Source organism: Salvia splendens, chromosome 12 (genome assembly GCF_004379255.2).
Source record: "Salvia splendens isolate huo1 chromosome 12, SspV2, whole genome shotgun sequence".
NCBI lineage: Eukaryota > Viridiplantae > Streptophyta > Magnoliopsida > Lamiales > Lamiaceae > Salvia > Salvia splendens.
The window spans coordinates 14656868-14671420 of NC_056043.1; the positions used below are offsets into that span (position 1 = coordinate 14656868).

Consider the following 14553-nt stretch of genomic DNA (forward strand, 5'->3'; position numbering starts at 1 on the left):
TTTTCTTATCCAGAAAAAAACAAAGACATGAAAAGACATGGGCTAAATTTTCTGCTACATCATCAACAGGCACCACACCACTATCAAAAGTAGTACTAAAAAAACAAAATGTGGACTTAGCCTACAGATAAACTGAAAATCATTCCACTAAATCTAACTGTAGAGAAGTTGCTATATATATCATCAAGCATATGCAACACTATTCTATCTCATCCTAAATTTTAATGGAGTCTCTATCAGCCCTACATAAATACTGTGAGATATCAAGAAAAGGATCATCACTGTTTAGATCATCACAGTGTCACTTCCCAGTGAACTTGTAATAGGCATATAATCCTGAGCCAGCGAAGCAGATGAGCTGCCCGGTCACATTCAGCTGCAGGAGGGGGGGTTAGTGTAATGATTAAACGAGCTATTAGGGAGACCGGTGTGACTAAACAGAGACGGCACTTACTAAATCGAACGCCAGCCCACCAAAAATCGCCCAGCCTAAAGCAATAGTGAAGAAGTCCTACATTACAGGAAAACATGTAGTTTAGCATAGTGTGATAGATATATGTGGATAGGATGAGCTCCACCACATAATGTGCAGCAACTCAGATAGTGGTAAATGTCTGATAATGGAAAGCTATCATACAAGAGTTGACTGCATGATTTTTCAGATTTAATCAAGTGCAAAAGAATCAAGAATGACAGATTTGTATTCCACCACTTTTATATGTGAAAATTTGTCATGCATCAGCTCACTAATGTAATTGTGTAAGATTGCATTAACCATAAGCTACAGCAGGCTAAACTAAAGAACATTAAAAGATTGGAACAAACCTTCAAGTTACCACAGATTGTCTGCGTTAGAGCAGAATTCAGTGTCGTGTTGAGGAATACGGTGTAGTTGAGGATGAATGCCAGTATGCAAGAAAAGAACAATACTACCTGAAATCAGAAGAGTTGAATCATGAAGGGTAACCACAACCGGAAAATGAGTATTTGTGTCATTTAGTAAAATTTAAGACTCGAAAGACAGGATAGCAGTACAATATGCTGATCCACCTTTCTGTACTTAATAGGACAGTGAGGATGCACCTGGAACAGAATCCTTTCTCAATATGCACAATCATGTCATTACAGTAACGATCATTGGAACGGTAGAATCAATAAATGACTGCTTAAAATGATTACTAAGTACAATGACAACATTATAAGTTGGTGGAAACAAAAAGAGAGCAGTAGAAACTGAATATGCAGTGGAGAGAAGCTAGTCATCCAATATTACCAGGAATCCCGGAGAGAGCAAATATTGGAAATTCATTGTCGTCTTAATGTCACCTTGTACAAAGATCCAAACCAGTAAAACTGGTCCGCACAAAACGCCTGTATCAGAAAAAGGTAAATTACAACATGTATATTAAAAGATGGTGAATACAAAGTTGTGGTTGTGCACCATTGCACCACATTAGGCCAAAGCTGTTGAGACCACTAGTTTTCCCTGCGTAGAATACAGTATCAGCAAAATCGAAGCCAAGAATGATGCAGCAGCTAAAACAAGATGAGGATATAAAAAGAAGCATTACCAACGCGAGATATGGTTGTGAGATACACTGCTGTTGATATGTTGGCTAACACCACCACTAGATAACCATAGGAGTCGAAAGACATGTCATGGGCTCCCGCAACAAAAGCACCTAACAGAATTATTACCACACTGGCAAAACCTAAATTATTCATCAGACAGGCAAATATAACTTCAAGAAGGGGTGTTGAGAATAATAGGATGATTACCTTCCAAGAACAGGACGGCTATACCTCTGCCCCGCAAAGATGAACTCGATCATCATTGTAAAGAAAACCGTAGTTCTCCTTATGGTTGTATACATGGGTACATTGACTCCCCGAACAGCCTCCATGGAGGCTAGCTTTCAAAGAAACAAACGAAAAACGTGAGCAACTCAGTGAAAAACCAACTAGTCATGACTGGGACAAGGTATTACCATGTAAAATAAATAGGTCATAGAAAGAGGTGAAGTGTTGATCAATGTCTTTATCGATACCAATGTTCCAAAGTTATCACCGAGTGCTCCAGATTCATTCGAATTAAACGATATAAGCTTTAACCGCCTTAATACGTAGAGAAAAAAGCATGATGATATCATCTATACACAAAACAAAATCAATAGTCTGTTATACAATCACAATCAATCTCTGAAGAAAATAAGAAATCACCAAATTAAAACGAGCAATTGACATTACCTGGCAAAGAGTGATGACATTAGCACAAGGGAAGCTGTATGAAGAAAGAGCAGCTTTATTGAACATCACCAATAGCACTGCAAAAAATCAAATTATCCTAGTTTTTGAATATTTTGGGGCTTTTAACATATCAAATCAATCCAAAACAAAATCATAAACATTAAATTATCAAATTCAGCTAGAAATTCCGATCTCAGTCACAACAAAACATGTGAAATTGAAGAAATTACCGGCGCATGCCATATAAGAGGTGGCGGCATAAGCACCGGCATTAGAGATGGCGGAGGCTTTCAACTGCTTCTCGTCCACTTCCTCCGCAGCTGAATCCATCGCGGTGATCAGAAGATATCCACCGCTCGTCGCCATAAAATTGCGTTCTGAAAAAGTCTAGAATCTAAAATATTTTGCGAATGATTGAAAAATCATGGGTGTTGATGTATATAGCAGTTGGCAGTTGCTCCAAACTGTAATCGGTTTGAATAAAATGATGATCATTTATGCAATCTGCATGTGATCTGCATTTTAGAATCTGATTTGGTTAATCTCTGCTACCACAAAAAAGGAAGCTGGACTTCATATAACGGTTTTGTTACATCTTTTAACTTTGCAACCAATCATTGAGTCCAAATTAACTTAATCGAATTCCGAATACAAATAAATAATATTTCCATTATATATTCTTATGCTTTTTTCTATCTCCTATTTTATTTTCACTCTACTTTAATCTTTAAACAACCATTTTTCAAGTTTCATACTTAAAAGAAATAATTTTGGGACAAAAAAAGTTTAAATTTTTATCACAAAATATGTCAAATTTTAGCGACGAGATTTCAAAATGAAATATGACTCTATGAATTTTGAATTTTGGTAAAAATTTTTAACAGTGATAAAAAAATGATGTCTTTCGGTAGAGCAGACAATTTTCGATACGATACAAAAATCCAACATGAATACAAAATAAAATTAATGGGTTTTAGTCAAGCTTTATTGAGTTCGTATCCTTATTGGATCAACCCATTATAAACTCGATAATTTTGAATTGAGTTCAGGTTGAGTTGAGTTGGGTCAAGTAGCCCATTAAAAATAATAATTTTATTCTATTTAAAAAAAAATTATAGTAGTCCATTAGTTTTATTCTCTAAGTTCATGGAAATTAGGTTTAAATTGTGTTAATCAAGTTTTGAATGTGTAAATTAGGTTTAGAAATCAGGTTTAATCGTATAATATCATGCTTGAGTCGTTATTGTGTCGAGTCAACCTATATTATATCGTGAAGTTAATGAGTTTGTGCCGTGCGCGGATTGTGTTTGGGTTTGAAGGTAGCAAGTCGGGTTCGTGTTCAGGTTGAGAATTTCCATAACATGTCGAATTCGAATTAGACCCTATTGGGTTAGGTGATTATCAGATACCTGGTAATGACCCAACCTGCATGATTTTCCACCCCTTTTTTGGTATACTCAATACAACATTGTTTCAATGTCACATAAAAACATAATTTTATATACAGATAAGATAATTATGAAAAAAAATTAAAGTTGTGCTTTCTGTTTTTAAATCTTATTTCAACTGTCCCACCACTAAATGTGAAACATTTACTTTTTGATACAAAATTTTATATAGTGTTATTTTGTGAGTTAAATAGACAGAGAATAAAATAAAAATAAAGGTATTTTTATTTTAGGAAACATGTCACTTTAATAAAGATAATTTAAGAAATTATTTTACATTTAGTAGGACGAGAATAGAGTATAAAATTAACCATAATTTGACCAATTAAATGATGACTATCTCTTCAAATAACTTATTGATTTCTCACTTTTGACTAAATTTTGTCTTGGCCTAATAATCAATATCTGCAATTAAAATAATCTATACATATATAAAGGGGGAGTTTTAGGGATATTTATGGAATTATCATTTAAGCTTAAATATATAATTTAAATACTATAATCTATACATTTAAGAATAAAAACTATTATATAATATTTATCTAGATATATTAATAAAGACTTTGACTAATTTTTAAGAGCATTATAATGAGTAGCCGTGCTGTTACAATTCTTTTAATGAAATAATGAGCATTTAACAAATTCTCAAGACCATTATATTTGGTGTTATACTAAACGTTATATTTCCATTGATTATATGAAAAACATCAGAAAACTTTTCTATGCGTTTTTTTTAACCATCGCCTAAATTTACTAAATAATGAGCAATAAAATAATCGCTATTCAATTGAAATGGCTAACCAATTAAAAGCAATGAAAGCAATTTAATTATGCCATTTATTATTTTGAAAGAGTAATAAACTTCTTTAGGCGTTTTTTTAAAACCATAAGCACTAATTTCACTAAATAATCATTAATGATTATTCAATTGAAATGGAAGTTTTAGGATCTAATTAAACAATTATTTATTTTAATTTTCATTATTAGCTAGATAAATTAGACCTTTTTATTTTGTGATGTACGGTGGGTTTACGGTTTAGAATAGCTTTTTATAGTTTTTTCCCTATAAATATCCATCATTTTCTAGCTTAAGGTTCACTTCCTCTTTATCTTCTCTCATTTTATCACAAATCCTCTGGAGAAAGAATAGTTTTCTAAACCATGGAATTCACATTCCTTCGTGATCTAACGCCTAGCAATACAAAATCAGTTATCCGAGTCCGGTGTGTGCGTATTTTTTAAATGACTAAATATGGTGACAAATCAAATGCCATTAACTTGGAATGTATTTTTCATGAACGTATGTATGATGTTGTTTCTTATCTTATTACGTTTTTTAGTTAATTTGTCTAAAACCATTATATGTTATCAAATGTAGATTGAAAATGTTGCTGGATAGGCACTTTATGGCAAATTTTTAATAATATTATTATTACTACTATTATAATTATTATTATTTCTATTATTACTATTGTTATTAATATTATTTGCTTATTAACATTGTCTCGGTGTCTATTTTTGTAGATATAATTGGCATTGTCGTCGACCTCGACAAGGTTATCTCACAATCTAATTCTCGGTTCATCGATATTAAAATTGTTGATTCACAATGAGTATTGAATCATCATTTTGTTTATATTTTTTGTTTAATATATTTTTTAAGTTACTTTGGTTGCAGGCATAATATAGTTTTAGTTGTCCACTATTAGAAAGTGTTATAGATTCATATCTTGAGAAAATGGAAAATATCGTAGGACAAATTCCTGTTGTATTAAAATAGTTTATGTATATTATTTTGCAGAATTTTAGAATATTGGTAATGCTTTACGTATATGTTTTTTTTGGATATTATTAAATCAATAGTTAGAAAATTTAAATATTTTATAAAGTTAATACTTATTACATTTTAAAATTTGATAACATTTATGTAACGCTTAGTTTTTAATTTTTGGGAAATTAAAAGGTTTTAAAATTTTTAAAAATAGGTGAAGAAAGTGAAAAAGTTTTGAGGAGTTATCTTCTATATTTTGGACTATAAATATATGGCATTTGGTGATTTATCCACTCACATATTTTTTTCATCACGTTTTTCACTCCATCCATATTTTCCAATACTCTTCATATTGTTTAACATGAAGTTATGATATTCTTTTTATTTTTTTCTATTATTTAAAGTTTGGCTCATTTGTTGTTCATGATGATTATATTTTAACGTTAAGGGTTTAGGATTTAGGTTTCAAGGTATGAGTTTTTAGCGTATTAGGGTCACTATATTGCAATGTAATAAAGCTCGACTATGATAAAGTATAGTACTAATTTAAATGGATACAGAATACAAAAAAAATTACACACAATTTTGTGACAATATTATTTTGCTTCGGCGCTTTTATACTTCAAAATACAATTTTAAAACCGTTTTGAGGTTTGAAAAGCTTTCGTCCAATTTTATAACTTGCAATACTACCAATTTATTTTCGGAATCAAAACTTAATCTTGTGTTAATCAATTAACAATTTAAAATCGTATGCTAAAAAAATATTTAGTCGTGCATCGCACGTGGGTTAAAACTAGTAAAGATAAAACCAGAGTCACTCGGCAGTCGTGTCGTTATTTTTTAGTAGTGTGCAAATCGGATTATACTCAATTTTTATAAAATATCACAGGAGTGTGATACACGATTCAATTGATTTTCTATTGCACTTATTCAAAATTGCGAATTAATATTTATGAAATGGAAACAAAATCAGTACATCAAGTTCAAAATTCACAAATGTAATCAATAACAATTTATAATACTAATAAAAATTTATACAATCAAATAAGTTTTGAAACTGAAAATTGCACAAAAGCACACGTGAATGAAAAGCATTTTTGATCTCTACTACAAAATGATCAACTACAAAACATCTATTTATTACAATCAGGGGCATACCTAAATAGGCGGTTGAGGGTCCCATGGAACCCCAACAATTCGAAACTTTACTATATATTTTATATTTCAAAGAATTAAATAGTCACTCAGCACAAGCGATATGTTTCTTGGCCTAGCAACTGCCCTATCGGTGTTTTATCATTTGGGTTTTTATTATTTTATTTTTGTTTTTACTATTTCTTATGATATTTTTTATACTCTTACATTAAATATACACAAAAAATTTCATGTTTTATACTACTTCATTAATAACTTATTTCAAAATTTATACATAATGGATAATTTTAATTTTTTAGCTTTTTTAGGTGATTTTTTTCTATAATTATCATATATAAAAATGTTCATGTTAGTACTTCATTAATTTATTTCAAAATTTATTCATATTTAATATTAAATATATACATATATCTAGTTTCTATATCATTTAATTAAATCTATCCCGTTACTCATCTTTCTCACATAATAATAATGTCGCAACTTTCGGCTACGTCGACATAAAAAATACCTTACAGTTGTCACTAGGAAATTTGACCCCAACTTCAAAATCTAGCGTCTGCCACTGATTACAATTAATGTTTAATGAAAGAAAAATAGAAGAATTATTGATATATGCATAGGGGCATGTATACATATGCAAATCCAAGTTAGAATATCTTAACTTACATGTTTCAATTTATTTGCTAAAATGTTAACTCAATTAATATCACCATACCAAGATACGTATTTTGTTAAAAATGCACAGTGCCACTTTATTTTCTTCCTACTCCATTCTTCATCTTCCTCACACAAGTTGCAGAACTTTACGCCTTCTCTTCCCACTTTTTAATACCCACAAAGAACCCGCCTGAAAATTGAAATATTCCCACGTAGACGTAGTACTAATATTACACCAATTGCTAATCACAGTAACAAACTTGATTCTAAACTCTAACATACTCTTCTTATCTCATCCTTTATTGTTATTCTCAATAAGAAGTATGCTACATAGTATGAGCCTCCGTGGAAAATGAATAAATGATATTCTACAAAAAATACAGCTTTGTGTGAGCTGATGATACAGTTATAGAAGACAAGACTCGGAGGCTAAGAAAAATATATTTTATATTTTATATATTTTCTAATTAGTAAAATTAACAGATGAAAAAAATATAGTAGAGGGAAAAATATTAGGAGTAATTATTTTTCCTTCTACAATATTAGGTTTTCCTTTTTTGCTTATTTTTCTTTTAGTTTTATTTTTCATAAGTTTAGGATTTCTCTTTGCCTATATAAAGGCCCCATTGTTGATCTTAAATGATGGACTTTGAATATATAATTTTACATTGAGTTTTTATACTCCGAAGTTTTCAATAAGTTTGAGTTCTTTATCTACCAGTTCAGTCATTTATGCTCTCATACCAAATTATGCAAAATGATGCAGAAACGTATAGAGAATGACTGAAAATAGTAGATAAATAACTCAAACTTATTGAGAACTTCAGAGTATAAAAACTCAATGTAAAATTATATATTCAAAGTCTGTCATTTAAGATCAACAATGTGGCCTTTATATAGGCAAAATGAAATCCTAAACTTATGGAAAATAACTAAAAAAAATAAGCAAAAAAGGAAAACCTAATATTGTAGAGGGAAAGACAATTACTCCTAATATTTTTTTCTCTACTATATTTTTCCATCTGTTAATTTTACTAAGTAGAAAATAAATAAAATACAAAAATATTTTTCTTAGCCTTCAAGTATGGTCTTCTATAACTGCATCAGCTGAACTCAATATAGTGTAAAACAGTTATGGTAACTGTAAACTTGTTCAGACAAAAAGAAAATATAAAATAAAATAAATAGCTCAAATCCACCCAACTTTGATATTGTTGCACAAAAAAGCATACTTCCATCACCTTTCTCACTTATGGTTTTCATTACAAACCTATCCCTCGACATGTTACTGACAGTTTTATATGAATTAATCGAACGACCTGGTAATGTTGTCATTCTTTTTCCAATGACTTTTTGTGTGCCAATATGCCATGAATTATAAATTAAATCAATAGTAAATAATTCATATTTTTTTAAACCTTTCAAATCGTATTAATAACTACAAAATTCAAAGGTCTATTACTAAAAAATAATGTATCTCAGTAAATATTTTTTAAGCTGAAATGTCATTCATATAAATTTTTCTAAAACTTCCCATATAGATAATCAACTTAAATAGTCAATATAAAAAAGTGAGGGTTTAATAAAATAAATCTTAGAAGGGCCCTTTATCATGTTTGCACTCGTTAAAGTTGAGAGATAGTAAAGTAAGAGAGAAAAAAAAATGACTCAAGTAACGTGGAACAGAAGAAATATAAATTAATTATTAATAACATTAACATTACTTTTCCAAAAGTTTGTATCATTAAATTAGGACTGCATACTTTGTTAATTGTGGAAATTTCCCCACCAAACCATCTTTGCCTATACAAATTGATAGTCTATCTCATTCTTTTTCATAGTACAATTTTATAATATAGTTATCGCATACTTCTTCTCCATATACAAAAGACCTCATGCTAAATAAATCATGAAAGATATTATATTTTGGTTTATTCAACAATTTTCAAAATCTAAATAAATTACAATATTGAAACTTTTGAAATTATCTCATCTTTCCCTTAATTTTCTGGAAAATTATGCATTGATGTGGAATCCGATTTAAATCACGTGAACAAAACGTCGTTTCACACTTCATTAGACGTTATCATTTCGCCCAATATCATTTTGTCCTCTTGTTTTAAATGCCTATCAATGCATAATTTCTCGGAAAGTAAATTCATTTGTACATGACATGAACTTCGAGAAATACATATGACAAAGTAGTGCATAAAGAAACATTGTTTGAATATCTATTCACTATAATAAACCTGTAAAGTGCAAAGATCAATCAAGAATCATACCCATGATCATTGTTATTACAAATGAAAAAGTGCCCATTTCCTTTCCTTGTCTATGAAAAATATTAACTTTTGAATAGAGGAGCCTTGGATGTCTTAATTAAACGAGAAAGATATACCACTAAGAATGTAACACCCCGACTTTTTCTACCTTTTTATTTTGTTCTTGAAAGAACCGTCGTTTGTACACTTGAAAATTTTTCGACCTTGTTTCTTTTATCGAGAGAAGTATTTCACTTTTGGGGCCAAACAATTATTCTTTCCTAGCCCAATTTGAAACCCAATTGTTACGAGCCAAAAATGATACCTACACGAAAGAATAGACCACGTATCAAATACACTTTCGACAACAAATCAAGACGAAAAGTTGGATAAGAACCGCGTCACATCAAGACGAAAAGTGGATAAGAACCACGTCACATCAGGCACGTTTTCCAACGACGGCCGCATTAATTACTCGTCGCATCAAAACGAAAAGACGTGAAATTTTGTCTTTTATGAAAAAAAAATTTCTATATATACAACCTCCCTCCTTTTCATTTCTTTACTTCACAATCGAGAAAAATCCGAGAGAGAGAAGAGAGGGGATGGAGGAATGAATTTCCGACCACCTACCTGTCGGGAACGGCGTCGGCGGCTGGGGGAGATCCTCGGCGACGGTGGCTGGGGCAAACCGCGACGGCGAGCCGCCGCGCATACAGCAGCGGTGGCGGTAGCGTGGTGGCGGCGTGAGCGTAGCCGAGAAAGAGAGGAGCACGGCGTGAAGGCTTTAAACGAACGAGGTGGGCTTTCTAGCTACCGTACAGTTTTTACGAGAAGTTTTTACGTGGGCTTTCGAACTAAAGTGTTTCCAAGAACTTTCATATATCGGTTTGAGCATCATGTTATATGTGATCAAAGTGAAAGTGTTGTTGCGCATGTTATGTGATATATGTGTTGATTTATCGAGTGATTTGTGATTTGCTCGACTTGTTGATGTGATATGAGATGATGCTCGATCTTGACGGAATAAAAAAATGATTTATGTTTCAAAAACGTTTTGAGGAAAATAAAGATGAAAAGATTATGTCAAGCCATATTTTGTTTTGGAACTATGCCTATCTGACTGCAACGATGAATGGAATGGATTGATGGGAGACCGTGGGAGGTAACCACTTCCCCGGCACTTGAATGTTAAGATATGATGAATGATGAAAGGAACGATGAATGATGAATGGACTGATGAATGAACAAGAGATAGTGAAATCGGGTTTGTCAGATACGGCATATGTTCCAGGAAAATAGATCGAAAGATCGCTTTTGAAAAAAGGAAAAGAAAAATGTTTAGTGTTCTCGGACTTTTCCTAAAATCCCGAGTTCACTCAAAGAGTGGCTTGACAAAATCTGTTTTTATAAATTATATTTTGGCACGTGTCCACTGAGTACACCAAGTACTCAGCCCTGCATATGTTTTCTCTATGTGCAGGTTGAGCGGTGACGAGCGCGGTGGGTGTTGAGCATGAAAGTGAAGAAGATTATAAATAAAATTTTCTGAATATATTATGTCTTCATACATAATAATATTCTACTCTCGAAATGCTTCCGCTGAATATGGTTTCTTTCGCCAAGTATTGTGCTCGAAAATTTTATATCGAGTTGCTGATTGTTGAAAAGACACTCTGATTTTATTCGAGCTTTTCCCATTTGTTTGGAGCTAAAGTCGAGTTTGCACTCTGTATATCATACACTCTGATATATATTATTCTTTTAAGCTAATTGAGCCTTTCTTATGAACTGTTATCCTTAAATGCTATTCTTAAATGTTTGTCCCTTGGTCACGATCGCCTCGTTTGTAACACCCCTGGGGTGGGCGGCCGTGACAAAGAAGCCGTTTTCTCTTTGAAGACATCACGCTTGAATAGAGAACATCATCAGAGCTTATCTCATTTCGTGGAGCTGTTTATTACTGTTCTCTTTCATTCGTTTGTATTTTCAAAATGTAATTTTGTTTTGGTGTATTCCTTTTTTAGTTGTATTACACTGTAAATTTTTTGATTTAAATGTGTTTAATTAAGGGTGGATGGCATGTAGCACACTACTAAAATAATGGCCTTTTACTACATTGAGTTTGTGGCACTTTAGAAAAGATGTCAGCATAAATTCTTTGTCTATGCTCTATACACTAATATGTTATGACACTCATATCAAATACTAATGCTACATAGCCAATAAAATGCCATAAAAATGCTTGTTTACGTACACTTTTAATACCTCACGTTGATGCTATTATTTTAAAATTATTATTTCCATAAATGCATAAAGACTAATCTTATGGCCAAAATTATATGAATAAATATGAATGATTTATTTAATATTTTAATATAATACTAATACTCTCTCGTATTTTTGAATATACAATAGTATATGTTTTGCAAATATCTGTAAGATAATAAAATATGTATAAATATATGCGAGTTTGTATAAAATAATACTCCTTCCGTCCCCGAAATTTTGTCACATTTTTTTCATTTCCGCTCGTCCCAAAAAATTTGTCACATTTCATTTTTTACCCATTTTAGCAGTGGATCTCACATTCCAATAACCTATTCTCATTCACATTTTATAATAAAACTAATACTTTAAAAGTAGGACTCACGTCCTATTAATTTTTTCAACTCACTTTGCATTATATTGCTTAAAACCGATGCCCAGTTAAACTGTGTGATAATATTTAAGGGGAGGAAGTATGTATGTACAGGACGGAACATGTTTATTCCTAAATGTTAAACTTGATTAGTTTAATACTATAATATATTTAAATTGTCATTTATACGTGTCAAACTAATGAATAAACACAACTAAATTCCCTAATATTTGGAGCTCCACCAACTAAACTAAACTAAACTAAACAATTCCAGGTTCATAGAGGCGGCGCATCCTTTGATTGAATCAAATTATTTGAAGGTAGATTACATTCTTCCTTCCACTATTGTTTTTTAATTGCTGATGATTTACCTATATTATTTGAATCAAAGTATTTGAAGTTAGCTAGTAGATTTTTTGGGTTGAATTGAAGAGCATTCACATCATCCTGTCAGCAACAAGTTCGAATTTGGACTCTCAAATTTCAGTGTATGGTGATTATGGACTTTAAATTTTGCTCATTTCTATTTTGCATTGTCAATACTAGAAGTCCTTATTATAAAAATGGTTTGAAGAATTGAATAATTCATGATATGAACAATAAATTAAAGATTGAACAACCTGTAAGGTTTTGCTTGCTCAATAGTACCATGGGCTTATTGAGGAGTACTATGTTTGTGATCACCCTGTTCTTCCCAGTTTGTAATATCTAGGGCTGAGGAAAAATACCGAAAAAATGATATATCGCTCGTATCGTATTGAAAAATATCGAAAAATTATCGAATTTTCAGTATATCGTAATTTTCGATACGATACAATACCGTATCGTAAGTTTTCGATACGATAACGATATGAATTTCCTTATACCGCAATATATCGTTTTATATCGAATATACGATATATATCAATATATTCGGTATACTGAATTATATTGAAAATCAATACATATTGAATTATCGATATATACCGCATATATCGAAATCTATTAATTTTGATACGATATTGAAGTATCAATCTTTGATATATCGTTATGAACGGTATACCGAATTTCAGTACGATATATCGAAATATCGATACGGTAATGATATTGATATTATCCATATCGAAAGTTCGACATATCGAAACTTTCGATACGATAACGATATAAAATTCTTTTATACCAATATTTTCGATACGATACACGATACAAACCCACCCCTAGTAATATCTAAGTTTCATTGTTGGATTAGTAAAAATGCTCTTTTAAAGCTACCTAGACTTGTGGTTGTTCTCGGGACATGAGAATTTCTTTTTTATATAGAACATCTGATAATGCATTTATACGATCGACATTATTGTGTCGCTCGGGTATTGCATACTCCCATTCTCTCTCTCTTCATATGTGCTCTATCTTTGTTGTAGGGTTGCCGTGGTGCAGCGCCACTGTCGTGCTTTGTCTCCTCTCTCTAAGGTCAACACATCTTCTAATTAATTCTTGTTTATGTAGCTTTTGTATGATAATTAATTTTTGTTTCTACAACCCTTTATTGCATAAGAGTTTCTCAATCACAGTCAATCGATTACCTTATAATCAAATAATGATAATGTGTTGAATGGTTGATCTAGGTACAGTAAAGCATGATTTTTATGCTGGCAATTTTGATTAGTTCTTTTTACATAAATGGACACCTGGCTACTTCACTAATAAATATGTTAAATGCTTGTAGATTAGAGCACAACTAATATTGCATACAAATGTATATATATATTTAGTATTTATGCTATTATTCATTGTCTAATTTTCTTAGTTGTCTATATTTAATTTATTATCAATATAGATTGATAGGAATGTTAAGCTTTATGTGTGTCCACAACCTTAATCAAAAGTACCAAAATTTGTATCACTCTTAGTTTAGTCTTGCGTATTATACCAATAATTAAATCTCTCTCGTTAGCTGCTGGTATCCTTCCTCTCCATTTGAGTACGAAAGATATCCATTATCTCTCTTCGGGTGCATGCTCTCTCGACTGAAGGGTTGTGCAGCCATTGTTGGTCTTTGTCTCATCTTTCTTAGGTAAGTATCTCATCCATCTTTCTCTTGTAACTACTTTGCTAATGAATTTTTTAAGTGCTCCTTGATTTGAGCATGGCTAATCTTAGAAAACAAAAATATTTACATATTTTTGTTGATATTTTATTATAATCCATTATATAATTTACCAAGTTGTCAATATTTAATTTATTATCTATTTGGATTTTATAGGAAAGTTGAGATAGATATGTGTACAACCTTAATAAAAAAGTATCACTCTTTGTTTAATCTTGGGCACTGTACATGTAATTAAGTAATTAAATCTCTCTCGGCAGCTACCGCTGTCCTTCACACCTCAT

The 14553-nt window shown here is 31.4% G+C and overlaps 1 protein-coding gene across 1 annotated transcript; it reads right to left on the minus strand.

Moving 5' to 3' along the window:
• On the minus strand, positions 1 to 2841 carry LOC121757251 (UDP-N-acetylglucosamine transporter UGNT1-like). The gene is made up of 10 exons (XM_042152777.1): positions 2478 to 2841; positions 2248 to 2324; positions 1989 to 2150; positions 1780 to 1913; positions 1572 to 1702; positions 1442 to 1486; positions 1274 to 1371; positions 826 to 933; positions 455 to 511; positions 1 to 376 (listed from the first exon to the last, which is right to left on the minus strand). Exons 1-10 carry the CDS (start codon positions 2611 to 2613, stop codon positions 302 to 304), a joined length of 1023 nt encoding a protein of 340 aa, XP_042008711.1. The 5' UTR covers positions 2614 to 2841; the 3' UTR covers positions 1 to 301.
• Positions 2842 to 14553: the final 11712 nt, after the last annotated feature.

Excerpts from the sequence above, each read along its gene's own strand:
- LOC121757251 (XM_042152777.1), bottom strand. The coding sequence starts at position 2,613 with ATGGCGACGAGCGGTGGATATCTTCTGATCACCGCGATGGATTCAGCT. Across the intron at positions 2,325-2,477 it reads CTCTTATATGGCATGCGCCG|TGCTATTGGTGATGTTCAAT; the intron begins GTAATTTCTTCA and ends GATTTTTTGCAG. Across the intron at positions 1,914-1,988 it reads TGACCTATTTATTTTACATG|CTAGCCTCCATGGAGGCTGT; the intron begins GTAATACCTTGT and ends TTTCTTTGAAAG.